The sequence below is a fragment of the Labrus mixtus genome, chromosome 1, assembly GCF_963584025.1.
Source record: "Labrus mixtus chromosome 1, fLabMix1.1, whole genome shotgun sequence".
NCBI classification, from domain to species: Eukaryota; Metazoa; Chordata; class Actinopteri; order Labriformes; family Labridae; genus Labrus; species Labrus mixtus.
Window position 1 is genome coordinate 6,304,516 of NC_083612.1, and position 19,717 is coordinate 6,324,232.

Genomic DNA, 19,717 nt, shown 5'->3' on the forward strand with positions numbered 1-19,717 from the left:
AGTGCTGGCTGAGCTCGGGATACTGGGAGAGCCGGAAGAGAGCCATCAGATCCCTGAAACGTAACAGTTTCTCCATCAAAGCTGGAGGTCTGAACGGACCCACATACACCAGGGGAGGATTTTTATAACCTGTAGAGAGTGTGGCCGGAGCTACCTTTTGTCGAACAAGGTGAGTTTTACAAGATGTCTACCTGCTGTCTGTGTGTAAAGATCAGTTAATCATTCCGGGAGGGAGGCATGTTAGCATTAGCCGGCTAGCTGACTGGAAAACTGGAACAGGAAATACCAGCGGTCAGGCAAGACTCATACACCACTATTCTGATTTAATTTAACCTAAATTCATCACATTTGACCTCTTTTCATCACTCGATGTTAATTCCCCGTCGTCGATTTAACCATTAAGGAGATTTTCATCCTCATTTAAACGTCTGTTTCATAAGTGTGATCGCGAGCGTCAACGTCTAATTAAATGCGTTTTAATTGGGAAAAGCTGCGCGCGCATCCTGTTAAGTTAAATACATAAAGTGGTTTGGCCTACTTCGACTGAAGAAAACTAACCTACATTTACGCAAAAGGTAGGTTAACGTCAAACAAGCTTTACGTAAATGACGTGCTTGCAGCTTGTTAATGTAATTTATCAGCTGTTTCCTGTTATTTAAGAGCTTTTTTTAACACGTCGCATTTTATTGCATCTCTTCACGCAGCGTGGTCACAAAGAGAGTTCAGATTTGGATAGTAGCTGTATATGGGTGTGGCTGTGTTGTGGGGAATTCTCTTGACAGACTTAAAGTTGAGACTTGGAGCTACTTCCGGGTCTGAGGTGACTCTCCTCTGTGTCTGCACCCCCCCCCCCCCCCCCGTGAGGTGAGCAGAGCCCCTGATTCAACACAGATGTTGATGCCCACATTGTGCTGAGTCAGGAATCAGGTTTAGCACAGAAAGCGTTTGTTCCTCTTAAATGCTAATGCAGACTCACAGACACACTGTTCAGTAAAGGCAGTCCAAATCTCCGCTCTCTGTTACCTTTTTGATGACAGGATTAAAAGGGCGGCTGCAGCTCAGTGGTAGAGTCGATCGTCTCTCAACCTGAAGGTTGCGGGTTCGATCCCCAGCCACAAACTTGAGAAGTCCTTGACACCCACATTTCGGAAATTTCTTGATTTTAGTTATGAAAAATGTCAGACAAACTCCTGCAAACTGTCTCAATTGCTGCAGTCACGTGGCCGATGTGTCCTTGGGCAAGACACTGAACTCCAAGTTGCTTCCATATTTTCCTCATGTTTACCTTCCATGTTGTCAGTCTGTGAAACCAGCAGAGCAGCTTGGCATGATTTGCAAAAAAAACCTCTCACTGGCATCACTAAAAACCTTCACATCAGACTTAAAAACGGTTTGTTTCAGCTGCTGTCTCTTTAAGGCCCCACTCCCCAAGTGCCCACTTTCCACTGATTGGCCCGCTCTCTTGAAGCCTTCTGAAGGGGACAGAACGCTGCACGGCTGCCAGGTGAGGGGTCCTCTCCAGAAGAGAGCCTATCACCCTTGTCAGGCTGCTTTTTTTTTCTCCGCAAAAGTGCAGTAACTAAGCTCAGCCGTCATCACGTCTTCAAAGATTCATATTGATTCTGTTACAGCGTAATTATGGTGTCTCGCTCTGTGACTTCACATTGCGTTTCAGCGTTGTGGAAGCATGGCACAGCGGGAACTCCACACACACACAGTCAGACATGCGCACACACACACACACACACACACACACACACACACACACACACACACAGCGCTGCGCCCCCTTCTGGCTCTTTTTGTCGTCTCATAAAGATGTGAAAGTGACGATGATGTCGCATACAAACAGACGGAAAGCAGAGGAGTTTAAGTTGTCTTGATTGCAAGAATATGCTGGCAACATTTAGGTACAGATACATTGCAACTGTGTTTGTGCAACTTCGAGAGTTTGCAGGAGTTTCTAAAAACGTGCCCCATTTAACAGAGGCTGCTGTCCTCATCGCAGCGACCCTTTGCTGCATGTCTCCGACCCTCTCTCCTCCCAACATTTCCTGTCTCTCTTCAGCTGTCCTATCAAAAAACAACCCCAAGAAAAACCCCAATTTTGGCTGCAAAAGACGTCTGATTCTGTTGCTGTGGTATCAAAACAGTTAGTGGTATCACACAAATACCAGTGTCATATTGAAGTTTAATGTTCTGCTACTGTGACCACGCTCTCTTTCAGCACGTAGCTCTGCAGCATCTGTGTTTAATGCAGGTGAGAGGGATTCAACACGACAGCAGGATGTCTTGCTAAAACAAATTTCAAGAGTAAGTCTGCTGAGTTTAAGGTTGATCGATGAATCGGTTGAATGTCTGTGGGGGCCGATATTTGCCCTGTGGACCCCTGCGGACATCGACCTGTTACCAAATATTGTGGCATTGAGAGATTTAAGATGACTCCTTTGGGACATTAGGGGCAAACAGAAACACTCTATAAATATAAATAAGCGATACATTGAGACAGTATTCCCTCAGCTTTTCACCATGTGCTTTCTTCTTCATCTTCTTAAAACAATCCCCTTTGAATCAGGCAGATAAAGTGTTTATCTGATTTTATGTGATGCTGTCTTTCAGTGTGTGTTGCTCTAAACATGTGGAAGGCAGCAGCAGGACAGTCCATCGATGTGGCTGTGAATGACGAGGGGGACGACTGGGAGACCGACCCTGACTTTGAGGTACCAAAGCTCCCTTCACTTGTCCTCAGTGCGCTTCTAAAACCTCTGCTCCCTCTCCTCACTCGCTGCATGATAATCATTGAACCCTCTTCTTCCTGTTCTCGTGGATTTCTAGAACGATGTGTCGGAGAAGGAGCAGCGCTGGGGGGCCAAGACGGTGTCGGGCTCAGGACATCAGGGGCACATAGAGTAAGGAAGCACATGTGGATTCCTCAAAGTATTAAAAATGGCCAACACAGTCCCACAGATGTGTCTTCCTAACGCTGTGCTTTTCTTGGTTAAGTATCCACGAACTGCGGAACACGGTGTCGACGGAGCACACCAGCCTGAAGCAGAAGGAGCAGGAGTGCATGCCCAAGGCCTCGCATGGATACGGAGGAAGGTTTGGAGTGCAGCAGGACCGCATGGACAAGGTAAGAGGGGAAACGAGACACAGGGTCACAGAAGGACAGTTTGACCTTTTCAAAGAGTCCTGTTTCCTGATTTAGTTTTTGGATTGTGCTAAATGATTCAGAAGCTCACTTACTCAAATGTCACAAAAAGTTTTATTCCATCACAATCGCAACATTTGGGCCCTTTCAGCGGTCTTCTCCAGGTGATAGTTTGTGACCAAAGGAGGAGGGGCCACACCCACATTCATAGATTTCAACACCAATAGGCTGATGGCCGGTGTGGTCAAACATTCATTTCTCGCACCGTCATGTTTTTCTTTGAACGGTGACACCAGTTTAGTTGTATTTGTGATTTTCCTGCAGCAGACTCTAAATATAATCCGGTTTGCATTACAGAAATATCTCCTTCATATTTCAAAGAGAGCTCTCCTCTTCATTTAGCCGACGTTTTCACAAATCTCAGGACTTCAGGGTCCCTTCAGCTTTAGGAGCAGTTTCTTGTGTGTCTGTCTGTCTGTCTGTCTGTCTGTGTGTGTCTGTCTGTCTGTGTGTGTGTGTGTGTCTGTCTGTCTGTCTCTGTGTGTGTGTGTGTGTGTGTCTGTCTGTCTGTGTGTGTGTGTGTGTGTGTGTGTGTGTGTGTCTGTCTGTCTGTCTGTCTGTCTGTCTGTCTGTCTGTGTGTCTGTCTGTGTGTCTGTCTGTGTGTGTGTGTGTGTGTGTGTGTGTGTGTGTGAAAAGGCTGACTCAGTTGTGGCTGTTTCACACTCCATAATCTTTCCTGGCGAGCGGCTCTGTCCATCCACACCTTTCTGTCTCGTTGTTTCGGCCGTGCGGTCACAACAGCATGAATGTGATGACCCTGCACTGTTTACACCACAGTGTGTGTGTGTGTGATGAGTCAGGTGTCACCGCCTCTGAGCGCTGGCTGTGTTTCCTGCTGAACTGTTCTCTTCATAACCCCTCCACCCCTCCTCAGTTGTTCCTAATCTGTTCTGATTTTTGTGTGTGTGTGTGTGTGTGTGTGTGTGTGTGTGTGTGTGTGTGTGTGTGTGTGTGTGTGTGTGTGTGTGTGTGTGTGTGTGTGTGTGTGTGTGTGTGTGTGTGTGTGTGTGTGTGTGTGTGTGTGTGTGTGTGTGTGTGTGTGTGTGTGTGTGTGTGTGTGTGTGTGTGTGTGTGTGTGTGTGTGTGTGTGTGTGTGTGTGTGTGTGTGTGTGTGTGTGTGTGTGTGTGTGTGTGTGTGTGTGTGTGTTTCTTCACAGTCTGCTGTGGGTCATGATTACCAGATGAAGTTGTCCAAGCACTGCTCCCAGACCGACACATCAAAGGGTTTTGGAGGGAAGTATGGAGTCCAGGCTGACCGTGTTGACCAGGTATTTCTTTCAGCGTGTTCACTACATCTCTATACTTTTAAAGATGATGACTGATTGGTGCAAAGGGTTGGGGACTTTTCTACTTGAATGCTTCAGTTGGTATCCAAAACCTGCTGCCTGGATTATTGCTTAGTTTGTTTGTGTTATTGTGTGAAAAGCAGACGCGCACTGCACCAATTACGATTTAGACGACTCATTTTGAAGTCGGACCGAGTTTCAGCTCTATCACCCGGCATCAGTCGTGCACTGAAGTAGGACGTCCGATCTCAGCCCAATCAGCTGTCCTGCCTAGTCAGCTGAACGTCTGACATGTTTGATGTTTTACGTCAGCACATAATCACACTCGTGTGAGCAGAGCAAAGAGCCGATACCCAGACCCAGACTTACCCCTGATGTGACCTGCTCAAACTTACATACAGCATCTGAAATCACCATGGCAACAGAAGGCACGTCCTATTTTATCTGTCCCCCCTCCCCCCCATCATTGGAGAAACTATGGCAGAAATATCTGCGGACCTCCGACTGACAGTCAGTCTCTTTAAGTCATTTAGACCCCCATCTTTGGTCAAGATAAAAAATTTAAAAAAAGCAAAACAAGAACTACCCTTACAGGAAGTGATGCACAGCTGGGCTGATGCAGCTCCAGGACATATTCACAATCATGGTGACTCTGATGTGGTTAAGACATGAATGTACAGTGGAACAATAACTTTCTTCTTTCTCTCTATTTCCAGTCAGCGGTTGGGTTTGAGTATGCCGGGAAGACGGAGAAACACGCTTCACAGAAAGGTGATGTCACACCTGTTGTCTCTCTCTGAACATCTATTTCAGCTTTTGACAGATTACCTGGAGTTCAGTTTGTCAGACTAATCCTGAGTAATATGCTGCATGACCCAGCACGAGGACATCCGACTCAGACGACACGTTAGAAATGTAAACTTCTTGACCGTGTGAAGTGTGCAGATTGCCTGCAGGAGACACATTGAGCAGTTTGGCTGCAGCACACACACTCGTGTTGTGCTGATCAGAAGCTGCCTGATCTCTGCTCTGCCAGGTTCCCACTCTCCAGACGCACCATGTGAGCCTGTTAGCGGTGTGGGCTGGTGAAGCTGCTGTTTTGTGTTTGTTTTCCTGGCACAGAATGAGTCACAGAGCAGTTTGTAAGAATGAAGACAGCATCATGTGGCTTTGTTCTCCAGCACATTAGATTTAAAATAAACACTTTATGATTGGTGTTATAATCCGGAAAACTTCCATCTGAAGGTAGAGTCAGGAGAAATGTCCGTTGCAGCATGGGCAGCTCATCGCCCCCAGAAGCTCACCCTCACTGCAGGACGTAGTGTGTACGTTTACTGCTTGTCGCTACACGCACGCTAGAACAAGCTAACCGCCGGTGTTTGTCACCTTCCTGTCCAACAGGAAGCAGACCAACGCCACGTCCACGGGTAAAAGCCAACACAAGGTTCACCCTCGTTTTAGAACGAGCTTTATCCGCTTGGTGTTTCTCCTCACTCTGATTATATTTTCACTTCTTGGACACTACGTCCACGTCCAATCACTGACTTGCATCCACTCCTAAACTCACCTGCTGCGCTGTTATTGGCTGGAGGAAACACACCAGCTCCGCTCAAAAATGTCCCAAGTCAACCAGAACAGTAAAATCCAGTCAGAGGACAGAGTCTCTGCAGACACAGTCACCACCACACATGTACGGAGGCCCAGAAGGGACGATGGAGCAGCTTCACTTTAGAAGTCTGTATTTTATTTTGAAGGAGAAAGCTGCTGACTCTGCCTTTGAATAAATATCTGTTAAGTCACTATCTTCTGCAGAATAAGTTTAACACAGTGGTGATTGAGTTGATGCCCCGTGGATGAAAGTCCGCTGCATTTGTTTTATCTGGTTGTCCGGTTGGTTTTCCTGCAACCACTCATGACCATATGTGTCGCCAAAGAGCACCAAACTGAGATCTTTGGTGTTTACACTTTACAGCTGTATTTTAACCCTGTAGTCACTGTTACATTAGAGGTCCAATGTGCTGGAGTAAAAGCAAAACAATACAACTCACTGCAGACTGAGGTTTGACTCATAGTGACCCCGCTGCCCCGAGAGTCCACGTTGCTTCTTAGCTTTTAGTATTTGTTAGGCTGCCTTTTCATGTCGGCATATCATCATCACCTTTTGTTTTGCTTTCATCCCCCGCAGACGAGTGCTGAACATTTGCCCAATTCCAGCGCTTCCTCCGTCATCAGGAATAGATGAAATGTGCAGAAAACAGGATTGTTAAGCCCTGTTTCCACCAAGCGGTTCCAAAATCACCGGTCCATACTGTCCGACTTTTTTTCTACCCTTCTGTTGAAGTGCCGAGTGCCAAGCGTACCAATCCGACCCTGAAAGGCACACAGCTGTTTGTAACAAACGATGAGAAAGAAGACGAGTTACTTGACATCCCCTTCGTTTACTGTGTCATGTTTTTCTTCTTTGTTGAATTTACTGTGTCGCGCTGCTATGATGTCACGCTATTACGTAGCTGACGCAGCTATCGGCGTCCGGCTTACACACGCCCCCTGATCCTTACCGGACCGCTTGGTGGAAACGGGGCGTAAGTTAAAGTAAACAGGGAATTTGGAATAGGGCTGCTTCTTTATCACTGCCTACCATGCTGCTTCACCCTGACTTTGCCCCCTCCCTCCCTCCCCCCCTGCTTTGCTGTGTAGACTACGCCACTGGGTTTGGGGGGCGATACGGTGTGCAGGCTGACCGCGTGGACGAGAGCGCTATGGGCTTCGATTACCAGGGCAAAACCGAGAAACACGAGTCCCAGAAAGGTTTGTATGGAATCCCCTTTAACCTGGAGAGAAACGGCGAGAATGGATACACACACACACACACACACACACACACACACACACACACACACACACACACACACACACACACACACCCTCTCACACACAGCGTGGTCTGACTCAGCGAGCACAGGTCCTGACAAATCCAGTTATTTTGCTTTTTCTTCCTCTTCCTTCATTCCTCAGCTTCTCGTCTGCTGCAAACGATTTCTCTGTTTTTCTCTGGGTTGCAATGCATGATGGGATTTTTCCCCACCGACCTTAGTTTTTTAAAATACGAATGCCTGTCACAACATTTTTAAAGATACGCCACACACAGAACATCTGCCTCAGAGGAGTTTAAACACCTTTTGGATGCAGGTGGTCGTTTACTCTCCGTCTCCTTTCATGTGTTTCTGCGGCTCTCTCCACGTCTCAGATTACAGGGGAACGCCACCGTGTACCAGCTGGTCTGTGGCTTCAGCCTGACCCAATTGGTTTCCCCAGGGGAGTGGGATGCTTTCATTTATGTAAACTTCTTCTTTTTGTTCAAGCCTTTTGTTGTAAATATATCAGCTTTCCTCCTGCTAACTTATTCTTTTCTCCTTAAAACACACTTATAAAATCTGCTCAGATGGCGTTCTATGGTTTTATTTTTGTATTTCTTGCTTGTTTACTATCTACAGGCTGACAGAGCGTGCAGAAAAACGCGCCGCCACGACACCTCAGATTAACCGTACAGATTCAAAACACAAACACAAGAGTTTGCTCCATGGGATAAAGTCATCTCCACCTTTTCTTGTGCTAACTTTAGTTTTTTCTCCTCCCGGCCTCCGGCAGATTACGCTAAAGGCTTTGGCGGCAAGTACGGTGTTGAGACCGACAAGGTGGACAAGAGCGCGATGGGCTTCGAGTACCAGGGCAAAACGGAGAGGCACGAGTCCCAGAAAGGTTAGTGTGACGAACGAGACGACATCTCCCTGACTCTGCTGCTGCCGATGCTATCAGAGAGGCTAAAGGCTCGTTGAGTCCCTCCCCTCTCTCTCTCTCTTTCTCTCTCCCTCTCTCTCGCTCTCCCTCTCTCTCTCTCTCTCTCTCTCTCTCTCTGTCTCTCTCTCTTTTTCTTTTTCTCTCTCTCTCTCCCTCTCTCTTTCTTTTTCTCTCTCTCTCTCCCTCTCTCTCTTTTTCTCTCTCCCTCTCTCTCTCTGTCCCTCTCTCTTCTCTCTCTCTCTCTCTCTCTTTCTTTTTCTCTCTCTCTCTCCCTCTCTCTTTCTTTTTCTCTCTCCCTCTCTCTCTTCTCTCTCTCTCTTTTTCTCTCTCCCTCTCTCTCTCTGTCCCTCTCTCTCTCTCTCTCTGTCTCCCTCTCTCTTTCTTTTTCTCTCTCCCTCTCTCTCTTCTCTCTCTCTCTTTTTCTCTCTCCCTCTCTCTCTCTGTCCCTCTCTCTTCTCTCTCTCTCTCTCTCTCTCTCCCTCTCTCTCTCTGTCCCTCTCTCTCTCTCTGTCTCTCTCTCTCGTTTCTGTCCCGACTCGTCTGAACAGCAGAGGCAGCTTCACCTGCAGATTCCTGACTGACACACCTGTGCAGACTTTACTGCCTGGTTGGCCAACAGCAGCTGATAGTAACAGGCTGATACTGGAGGTGTTTATGTCCTCAAGCATTCCCCACAATGCACCGGGACTTGGTTCGCAAACATGGTGCAGACTGTGATAACTGGGTCGACCTCTAACATGCACCAGTGAGAAACTTACGGGGCTTAAAGTTGTCCGGCACTGTGCTAGATGTCTGATCTGAGGCTGTGAGGACGCACTCACCCTAACCAATGTTACTAGCCAATCAGAAACAAAGTAGGGAGGGTTTTGGCAACACTGGAACTTTGGGATCTAGCGATGCAGCATGTTAGTTGAGAGTGATGTCACTCTCAACTAACGGGGGGGGGGGGTCAACATGAGCTAATCAGATGTATTGTGTTTTTTTAACCATGTTAATTTCAGTTTTTTGAATGGGTGTGTATGTGACTTCCTGTGCTTCTGCAGCCAGCCTCTAGTGGACACCCAATGAACTGCAGTTTTTTTGCACTTGTAATTTTATACATGTCATACAGAGAACAAAATTCTCAGAAACATGTTAATGTCGTCATGCTCTGTGCGTCTGCAGACTACGTGAAGGGCTTCGGGGGCAAGTTTGGCGTCCAGACGGACAGACAGGATAAATCGGCGCTGGGATGGGACCACCAGGAGAAACTGCAGCTCCATGAATCCCAGAAAGGTACTGCTTCTGATCTGCTTCTAGAGGCTTTTTTTTTTCTATATTTACAGGTTTGAGGAGATGCACCTACATGGCTTCACCTTCAGCTGTAGCTTGATAAAGGTGTGACACATGAGTTAACGTCTTCTTTTTTCTGAACTTTTCCATTTATAATAAAAATAAAAAATTAGGGCCCGACTGACGTGAGTTTTGGGGCCGATGCCGATATCTTTTTTAGATCTACGTTCAATCTGTAGAGATAGATAGATATGGATATACACATTTATTGTGTTGATGGTAACTACCCAGACAAGATGGCTACCCATCTTGTCTGGGTAGTTAGACAAGATAGTTAGTTACAGGATGCGAGCCGCTAAAACAAGATTCCTCCGTAGGGTGTCTGGGCTCAGCCTTAGAGAGAGGGGGAGGAGCTCGGAGTAGAGCCGCTACTCCTTCACATCAAAAGGAGTCAGCTGAGGTGGTTTGGGCATCTGATCAGGATCCTCCTGGACGCCTCCCTTTGGAGGTTTTCCGGGCACACCCAACTGGGAGGAGACCTTGGGGTGGACCTGGAGTTCACTGGAGGGATTATATATCATACATCTAGCTTGGGAACACTTCTGAATACACCAGGAGGAGCTAGAAAAGGTTACTGGGGTGGGTGGAAGTGGGTGGACTTACTACAATTGAGGCCAGGATAAGCGGAAGAAAATGGATGGATGATCACCGCTCGACACTCTGGAGAGTGATGATGCTTGTTGTAATCCATATAGCGCCCTCTGCTGGTGAAAGAGAACTGCTAGTGTGATTACAATGAAACTCAAATTAAATGCTGTTTGACTTGTGAATAAATCGAGTAATATCGGCGCATATCTGCGATAAAATTAGCCGATACCGATTGTCACTGGATATGCTGACATCAGCCGATATTATCGGCTGGCAGATTTATCGGTCGGGTTCTAATAAAAATGTGTAGTTGGAAGTTGTTTAATGTTATTAACTCTAAAATCTTCCAACAGCAGATCCTGTTGACCAAGTTGAAGAATAACATGCTTCCTTTTGTTAAACGGTTCCACTTCAAACTGTCCTTCTTCTTCTTCTTCTTCTAGGAGGGCTTTTAAATCCGCCTCTTCTAGTCTGTCTGCTTTGAATTCAGCACCCTTAAATCTTTCTTCCTGTTCAGCTCTGATGTGGTTTCTTTGTGGCTTCGGATGTGGTCTTTCAAAGCTCGATAACTTCCCCAATCTGTGGGAGAAAAAGAAGCTCTGATAAGAGGAAGTCAAAACCACACACAATGGTAAAAGAAGAAAAACACAGTTATACCGTAAAACTTCTATTAAGAGCTGCAGTCTATGAAATGAGCCGGCTCTTATTTACGAGGTGACGGACAGCAAAGATCGGACACTCGCTTTCTTCCCTCAGCAGAGCGTGTTTGCTTGTTTTACAAAGTGGAGATAAAGGTGCATTAATAAAATCCACATCATGATTGAAATGTTGACCTTTGTCAACACCGGAGAAAAACTTACATCGTCTCACTGCGAGCCGTTTATCAAGTGTTGAGATTTGAGTCAACAGCTCAATACAAAGCATCAAACTTCAGTTAGTCCACCTTCAAAGTAAAAGCACCACACTTCAGTTAGTCCACCTTCAAAGTAAAAGCACCACACTTCAGTTAGTCCACCTTCAAAGTAAAAGCACCACACTTCTGTTAGTCCACCTTCAAAGTAAAAGCACCACACTTCAGTTAGTCTACCTTCAAAGTAAAAGCACCAGATGTTCTACTGTTGGCAAGGGGAAACTGAAATCCACTGAGTAGATAATGAAATATTTGACCGACAGTGTGGGACAGCCAGCGTGCGATCATGCATGATGTGTCGCGATATCAAGCGTTCGCGTGTGGTTAGGACACGGTGTAATCGAGAGCTGCCTTAATTTTTTTAAATGTGCAGCAGCACCAGGCTAATGAAAGTTACCAGATCTTAAATATGGACAGGCTTTTATTTGAAATTTTACGGTGAGTAGATTATAGAAAGCCTTTTTTCTTATTATTTAAAATCAAATGTTTGGTCTATTATCCTGGACCCTCCTCTCTGTCTGCTGTATCAGCGTGTCTATACGTTTGTCTGTATATATATATATATATATGTGTGTTTATATATGTGTGTCGGTTATCATGTGTCCATATATATGTGTGTGTGTGTTGTATTGCAGACTATAAGCGTGGGTTTGGAGGGCAGTATGGGGTACAGGTGGAGAAGCAGGACCAGTGTGCCCTGGGATATGAGCACAAGGAGAGCCTGGCCAAGCACGAGTCCCAGAAAGGCACTGAAACTCCCCTGACCCCCCCCCCCATTTTAAATCCCTGCCACCCCCTCCTTACCCACCCTTCTGTTTTCCTCCGAGCTTGACGTCCTGCCCTTCACACCATCCTCCTCATCCTCAGCCTTGCCCCCCTTTCCCCTAATCCATAGTACACCCCTCCCGCCTCTGCATCACCAGAAACACAAAAGATACCCTCATGTTAGCTCACACGTTTTAACGTTTTTAAAGTTAAAACCAGAAAAAGTGTTAACCCTAACCCCTCCCCCCCTCCGCCCCCCACACCCCTTCCTCCTGCTGTTTCCAGCACGGCCATGATGTGCTTTCATTCATTTTGTGCATGTCATTGTCCCACATGCGTTTGAAGCTCACCTGCTGCGACCTCACAGAACCACAGCTGATCTTAAAGCAAAGATTGAGCCAAGATGGCTGCTTGACCCACCCCCCCCCCCCCAATTGTCTGGCTTATATCATATATAAGATTCTCTCCTCTCGGCTCTTCTGCTGTCACCGCCTGCGTTCAGTTTTTATTTATTCTCTTCTTTACAGGTTTGCATGAACGCATCCGCCCGTCCTCTGACCCTTTTAGTTCTTCTGTTTATCACTTTGAACCAACCACAGTCTGCGTTGTCTGAACACAGAGAGGGCTCCAATACTCACCTCTAATCTGTAGGGATTCTTTCTGTAATGATGTCACACACTTGGAATAACAATCTGAGTCTGCCAGGGACAAAAACAACTTTTAGGGGACCCACTTTAACAGTAAGGTTACCTTTTTTCCTGCTGCTCTCTTACCCCTAAAATCCACCAGATGAGTGTTCGGTCCGTCTCTCCGCCCCGCCACACAGAGCTGATAGTTTTTTACTTTATTCAATGTGTGTGCTTCCTCTGACTCCGCTGCGTCTCAGCTCCGTCAGTCTGGAGTCCTCTGCAGCAGATTTCTGCAGGATGCCGGAGTACGGAGCATCAGTTTAGCACAGAGCAGATAGAGCGGGACAGGAAGTCAGACATCGAAACGACATTAAAACATCCGGTTGATTTTCAGAATAAAACACCCAGTATTGACGGTTCAGAAAAATGACCTTATGTTTGTTTGTTGATGTTTTTTAAATAGTTTTATACCACATACATCGGGATATCTCGGGCTGTAGCGAGTGTAATCTATAATAACTTTCCGGCGGTGCTGCTGAGAACGCAGCCTGTGGATGATGACAGATGAGGAGTGCACACGTATCTGGTGGAAGTTTAGGGTTAAGCTACTGGAGCGATTCCAAACAGTTTGTTTCAGTAGTAATTATTTGAAAAGTGGCCCAGCTCTGAAAAAGAGTTTGAACGATGCAGACTGTGGTTGTGTGGTTTACAGAGCGCACACACTGACGCTGCGTATCTCATATTTGTCTCCAGATTACTCTAAAGGCTTTGGAGGGAAGTTTGGCGTCCAGAACGACCGGATGGATAAGGTACGGAGTGTTACTTTGTGCGTTTGTGTTTGTGTTTGGAGAGCTCCGTCTGACGTCTTTGTCTCTACAGAGCGCGGGAACTTTTGAACACGTGGAGAAGCCGACCTCATCGTACCAGAAAACCAAACCTGTGGAAGCTGGTGAGAATTCATCGCCATCAGCTGTGTGTGAGCCAGAACTTCCACCCGTGTCTGAAATCCTCACATAGTTTCTGTCTCTTCTCATCAGCCGGCAGCAGCACAGGAAGCATCAAGGCCCGCTTCGAGAACATCGCCAGGGAGAAGGAGGAGGAAGACAGGAAGCGGGCTGAGGAGGAGCGGGTGCGTCGACAGGCCAAGGAGAAGCAGGAGCAAGACGAGGCACGCCGTATAATCGAGGCTACGCCCAAGGCTCCCTCTCCTGCTCCTGCTCCTGCTGCGAGTACCGTCCCCGTCCCCAGCCCGACCCCCAGCCCGACCCCGAGCCCGACCCCGGCCGTCCAACCAGCTGCTGCTCCAACACATGAGGTGAGTCGGGACGTCTCTCGGACGTAAGCAGGAAGGGTGTGGAAATACTTTGATACGACGGGACGTGTAGATAGATCTGTTGCATGAAATGTAAACGGTTGATGTTTTGTCTTGTTAGAAATCAGAGGAGCCGTATTACGATACCACAGAAGAGAACGGCGAGCAGCTGTACGAGGCGGAGCCACAAAAGCAGCAGGAGGAGGAGCTCTACCAGAACCCAGACGAGACCACAGCAGCAGGAGGTGAGCATCGTTTTTTATTAAGTGATGGTGCTGACTTCTTTCTTGTGTGTAATGCCTGACGCGTAAGATTATATAAGATTTAAAGGTCCAATCAGTGAGATCTCTGCTGAGTAAAATGATAAAGTGATCTTACTATATGATCAGACATTAAGGAAACATGCTATGTTGAAGTGCTGGCTTCTCTGACAACAATGCAGCAGCCAGTATGTCCTCCTTCTAACTTTAGATTCTGGTCCTGAATGCTCTGGATTTGTTTGGACCAGAGAAGGTAGGCGGTTTTAAGGCCCCCCCCTACACGGCCGTTTTGGACGCCCCTCGGTTTGCCAGATATGAGAGCAGTTATCAGGTCAAACCAACAGGTGTTGCAGCGATGGAAGTGGGCAAGAGAAGTGGTTCAGATAGAAGTGATTGTACCCGACCTAAAAAGCCTCTGCATGTTTCTAATAAGCTCCACGAGCAGAAACGTGCTCAAACTAGGATCAATATTGGAGATGATTTTGAAAAATGGAGAGAGGTTAGAACACAGAAAGTTTTACTGACCGATGCAGAGCTGGATAAACACTGAAGCTTCAGTGTCCACCACATGGTGACCTGAGTGAGCATCGACTCTAGAGAGGAGGGGGGGAGACAGCTCTCTACAATGTTTAGAATTTAGACTGCAGTACCCATTTTAAACACTAGGTGTCAGAGTTACTTATTATTAACTACTCAAAAAACTCATGTGAATCTTTTCGTTGATTGAACACTGAACATATTAACCGTCTTTAAAGATGTAGTGATGCAGGAAGTCTGCACACTGAATTCCTTGTTTTCATATTTTCTTTCTGTGAGATTTCTGATTTCATGTCCTCAAACTGTACTGAGAAGTATCCTGTAGCCCCACAATCAGTCCTCAGTCAGTTCACTTAGATCACAAACAATCCTTTTTTTTCTTCCTCTGACAGACGGCCAACAGTACGACTATGGCGAGGACCTCGGGGTGACGGCGGTGGCTCTGTATGATTACCAAGCAGGTGAGAGACTGAGAGCTGTGACTCGGACTCAAAGGCCCTGCGCTTTAAGAGTCTGCAGAAGGACTCAGAAACTTTTTCACATCATTTTGGGGAATTGTTGAAACGTGGCCCAGCTTTGTGTCTGTGCTGCTTTCTGACAGATGCACCAGGATCACAACCCAAAAATGATCATCAGGTGCACGCTTGAAAAAAGTATTTTTGGCAAACAGTCACAAGCTGTGACAAGTTTATCCTCCTCCAACACGGAGAGAGCAGCTCGAGAAGCTGGTGATGTCTTTGTTCATGTCATTCATCACCTTCTGTTCGCCTCCCTTTAATCGATCTGTCTTCCTGTTTCAGCCGGCAACGACGAGATCTCCTTCGACCCCGATGACATCATCACCAACATCGAGATGATCGATGAAGGCTGGTGGCGAGGCGTCTGCAGAGGCGCCTACGGCCTCTTCCCCGCCAACTACGTGGAGGTCCGGCAATGATTGATGATCCGTGTCCCTGTGCAAGAAAAAAAAAAAAAGAAGAGAGAAAGGAGACGTTTTCAAACCCCTCTTTGTCCTTTTCATACCCCGATGATTTCTCTCCTCACCTCATCTTAGCGCTTTAACTCCGGCTTTTCTTTCCCTCCTCCTCCTCTTCCAAAAGTTTCTCTCCGCGCTGCAGGAGGAGGTCAACGACTTATCCCAGAATGGATTAACACTAAGAGAATATTTAGACGTCATTATATAGATTAAAAAAAACAGACGCAAAGCGTCGTTACAGTCAAAGCTCCAAAATGCAGCTCGGACGTGGAGATGCATTTTGCGGCTTTTTATTTTTCTAGACACGGTGTTCGAGTGCGATCAGGTTCTTCTTCACACATGCTAGAGGAGAGTTTTTAAGTCTCACCAAAGACCAGAAGGAGGGGGGGCGGGGGCTCACTGCTGAGTAGCTCAACCTTCATGTAAGCAGGAGCAGACTGTGGGTGATATCGTTTGGAGTATTTGTATATTGAGGCTGATTCCTGACGTCGACCAATCGCTGATCCACGTTTTGCTTCTCGGTGCGTCTGCAGAACGAGGATTTTAAATCTCCTGATCGACGCTCCAAGCCGTCTAATTTTTTTCTGAATATTCACATCTGCCACAGAGCTTGTTACCAATGATTCAAATTCAAGTTTCCTCCTTTAACTGGCACTTCAGCTGCTCAGAGTAAACGGCGCCATAAAGTTTAGGACTTCCTTTCCACTGTGGGTAAATCATAGAAACGCCACAGCTCACGGCGTTTGAATCATCTCCGCTCATCGTTGTACAGAGAGATCAGGATTTATGAGAATTTGTGCTCGTCTTTGTCTTTGTGTCTCGCTGCCTGCGGGTTTGTGTGTCGTAACGTGTCGATGTGCACACGTGGTGAGGCACGGCGACGGAACAGCTGACATCCTCTATCAGCCGCCGAGCCGTGTGCGCCAACCTCAGAGTGAGTGACCTTTTCGAAACGAGAGGGCTTACGACGCCTGTAGACGCGTTTATCAGGCTGCTGTTAAGGGAAAAGGCTTTGTTGCTTTATTTTCTCTCCTAACACTAATTATCTCTAACAGACGGCGTCTGTGATCGCAGTAGTGTAGCTCAAACAGGTGTGTGTGTGTGTGTGTGTGTGTGTGTGAGAGAGAGAGAGAGAGCTTCATTAAAATCATCTTCGGGGTTTTTTAATAAAAAAAAAAAAGTGACCTTTTCAAAAGCATTATTTTTATCTGTACCTCTGTTTGCTCGAGTCGCATCATTACCTGCTTGTTCTTTTTTTTTAGTTTCAATAAATAAACTATGAATTATAAATCAGTCTGTCTTTTAATGTCAACAAACAAAACACATGATGCATTACACACTTCACCATGTTTCTCTAACACTAATATGTGTCTCTAGTCTGTCTACAAACCCCCCAATGATGAGAAAAGTCCATCCTCTCCGTCTTTTTCCTGCTCCACTTTTCAGAAAATGTGTGCTCAAACAGGCCGTTTGGAGATTTTCCCTTCATGACATCACAAAGGGCAGTAGCTCCTCCCCCATGTGGGTGACACTCCCACAGCTAGGTGTTTGTTCTGCCCTCTGAGTCTGCCTTCTCACTGTAAACAATAGGACATAGAACGAGAAAGCCCGAGACACCAAGCCCTTCCAGAGAAGGGGCGTGGTCAGACACAGCTCATTTACATATTTAAAGGTACAGACACAGAAACAGCCTGTTCTGAGCAGGGCTGAAATAGAGGGGTTTATATACATGATCAAATACAGGATCAGAGTGGATTTAGAACAATACACTTCACACACACGTTTTGAGGAGCTCTGACACTTATTGAAACTAATTGAAGAGGAGGAGGATATGTGACCTTTAAATAAAATATAAGAATTGTGTAAATGTTTTATTGTTTCCTGTAATAATAGGACAAAGTTCATGCAGAGCCTGAAGACATGAGCAGTGAAAATTAACCCGTCAGTGCCCTCTGGTGGAAAAACTGTGAATTACGCATCTCTTATGAGCTGAAGTAGATAAAGTGAGTCAGGCTTCAACTACAAACAAACACACCAATAACCTTTTTAACGATTACAGGTAAATTGAGGAATAGGTGCTCTCTAATGGGCATAGACAGACACTGAAATGGATTAGGCCCAATCATAGAATCCAGTCAGACTTTGTGTAATCATCAACACTATGAAATTAGCATCTGTGTGTGATAAACAATAAGACGTACTTTAAAAGTATAACACCTACAAGAGAACATTTCTCTGTTCCCTCCTCAGCTTGAGAAACTCTTCATCCTGCTAAAAGTCCTCCTCACAGTTTAACACCTCAGACGCTCTCTGAAGGGCTAAGACACTTTGTGAATAACTTTCATCTTTTAACTTTAAGGGAAAATTCTTATAAAATGTCCTGAGAATTTTGTCACTCGGTGCAACTCTTAGTACTGAGGAGGCTTTGTGATTGGGACGAATGCAGATGCATGCAGTGCACAGATTTACCACCAGGGGGCAGAAAGCATTGCATCATAGGACTTTAGTGCAGCACATGAAGAATTTAGAAAGTCAGTCAGTGACAAATGTGACTTTTCATGAATACTTTATTCCGTTTTGAAAAAGAAAAACATTCAAACTGTTGTTTAATCAGGAATATTTACTGGATTGAGGGAACATATAATTAACTACAGCAGGTTTATTTGTGATTTAAATCTTGTTGTCAGAGTAACATATCACTCCTTTGATTTCATTTTTGCAGACTTCTGCTCCGTCCCAAACACACAGTTTACTTTATAAAGGATATTCTCATCTGTACGTATGTTTCACTGATTGCAACACAAGCACAGAAGATCCAGGACACTTAAATATGTTCAGGAAACGATAAACACACCGACGACTCCATTCAACTTTACCTTCAGATGTTTGTCAGACTTACAGTTTGTTCCTGGAGCTCACATCGTGTCCACAATCAGCTTCAACTTTCTCCAGCTGTCAGGAGCCTTCATTTGCTTAGTGCAATGCATTGTGGGAAATAGAGTCCATCAAAAACACATTCCTCGTACAGTTTCTGAATCCCTCACTAAGTAGAAAATTAAACTTTAGATGAAGTAAGCAGAGAAATGACTTAACGGACGTGTGAGGACAGAGGCGCTGCTTGTGTACAAGGGCCCCAGACAAGTAGGGGGCCCCAGAGCAGTTGGGGCCCCTTGAGGGCCGACAAACTTAAACCAACACAGTGGCCCTAAATCTTCAAATTTTGCATCGGCGGTAGGAAACCTTCCTAAAGGGGGCCCCATCTGACAGCACTCACTCGTTGCCGTGCTAAGCGTTGCATGCTTTATTGCAGTGAAAACCAAAGTGTGTCACCGAAAGTCAATAAAGAAAAATGAAGAGGAATAATCCGTCAATAGGAGAGAAAAAAGTAGAAGAGGAGTAAGCGTCCGGACCCTGGCAGACATGCTGGTGATGACTGCTGGTTGGAGGACTGGTTGATTTTTGCCTCGAGCCCCAGCCGACTCTAGAACCGCCGCCGTGTGATGAAGATGATGAGACTTCAAGGTGCAGTGTTGTCTTTTCATTCTGCAGAATGTCACCAGATGTGGGAGGACCTGCTGGTGTTTTGGCACACGGCATTGGACAAATGTATAATAAAAAAGTTTTTTTTTAAAAATCATTTCAGATTTCTGACGATGAACGAGCGACACTGCGCGACCTCTGGCACCAAGCAAGTGATTCATTTGTCCAAGGGAAACATCACTTCAACATCTCTCTCCACTCGTTGACTAAACAAGAGGATCAGAGGACAAGATAAGAAGCAATAGGTCCCAAAAGTTGTAAAATGCAATTAAAGTTGATTTCAGAGTTTTTTTATGAACGCAGATCAGAGCCACTGGACTACGACTCCAAGTGAGCACGCTCGGTGGGCCCAGGAACGAGGAAGATAAAAGAGCTTTGAGTAGTCAGAAGAACAGAAAAGAAATATACGAGCATTTTATTTTGACACAGAAAGCAACTCCAGTCAACTTCCTTTGAATGTGTTTACATCCCGAGCTGGAACAGCTGATTTAACGAGGTACGATGCTGAAGATCTTCAGAGATGATTCTGGTGTGAACATGCAGACGTTAAGGACAGAGAGAGGGAGACGACA

At 46.0% G+C, this 19,717-nt stretch overlaps 1 protein-coding gene across 3 annotated transcripts; it reads left to right on the forward strand.

Moving 5' to 3' along the window:
- On the forward strand, positions 1–16,898 carry LOC132978074 (src substrate protein p85-like). Of its 3 annotated transcripts, XM_061043126.1 has the most exons (16): positions 2–169; positions 2,620–2,720; positions 2,836–2,909; positions 3,004–3,133; positions 4,370–4,480; positions 5,215–5,269; positions 7,196–7,306; positions 8,147–8,257; positions 9,461–9,571; positions 11,762–11,872; positions 13,274–13,329; positions 13,400–13,469; positions 13,558–13,835; positions 13,954–14,077; positions 15,022–15,090; positions 15,430–16,898. In XM_061043126.1, exons 2-16 carry the CDS (start codon positions 2,637–2,639, stop codon positions 15,564–15,566), a joined length of 1,632 nt encoding a protein of 543 aa, XP_060899109.1. In that variant the 5' UTR covers positions 2–169; positions 2,620–2,636; the 3' UTR covers positions 15,567–16,898. The 3 variants fall into 3 exon arrangements, with proteins under 3 accessions (XP_060899284.1, XP_060899109.1, XP_060899196.1); XM_061043301.1 differs by lacking the exon at positions 7,196–7,306 and having other exon boundaries at positions 1–169; XM_061043213.1 differs by lacking the exon at positions 11,762–11,872 and having other exon boundaries at positions 4–169.
- Positions 16,899–19,717: the final 2,819 nt, after the last annotated feature.

Coding starts and splice junctions, on each gene's coding strand:
- LOC132978074 (XM_061043126.1), top strand. CDS start 2,637: ATGTGGAAGGCAGCAGCAGGACAGTCCATCGATGTGGCTGTGAATGAC. Junction 11,873..13,273: donor CAAGCACGAGTCCCAGAAAG/GCACTGAAACTC, acceptor ATTTGTCTCCAG/ATTACTCTAAAGGCTTTGGA. Junction 15,091..15,429: donor TCTGTATGATTACCAAGCAG/GTGAGAGACTGA, acceptor TTCCTGTTTCAG/CCGGCAACGACGAGATCTCC.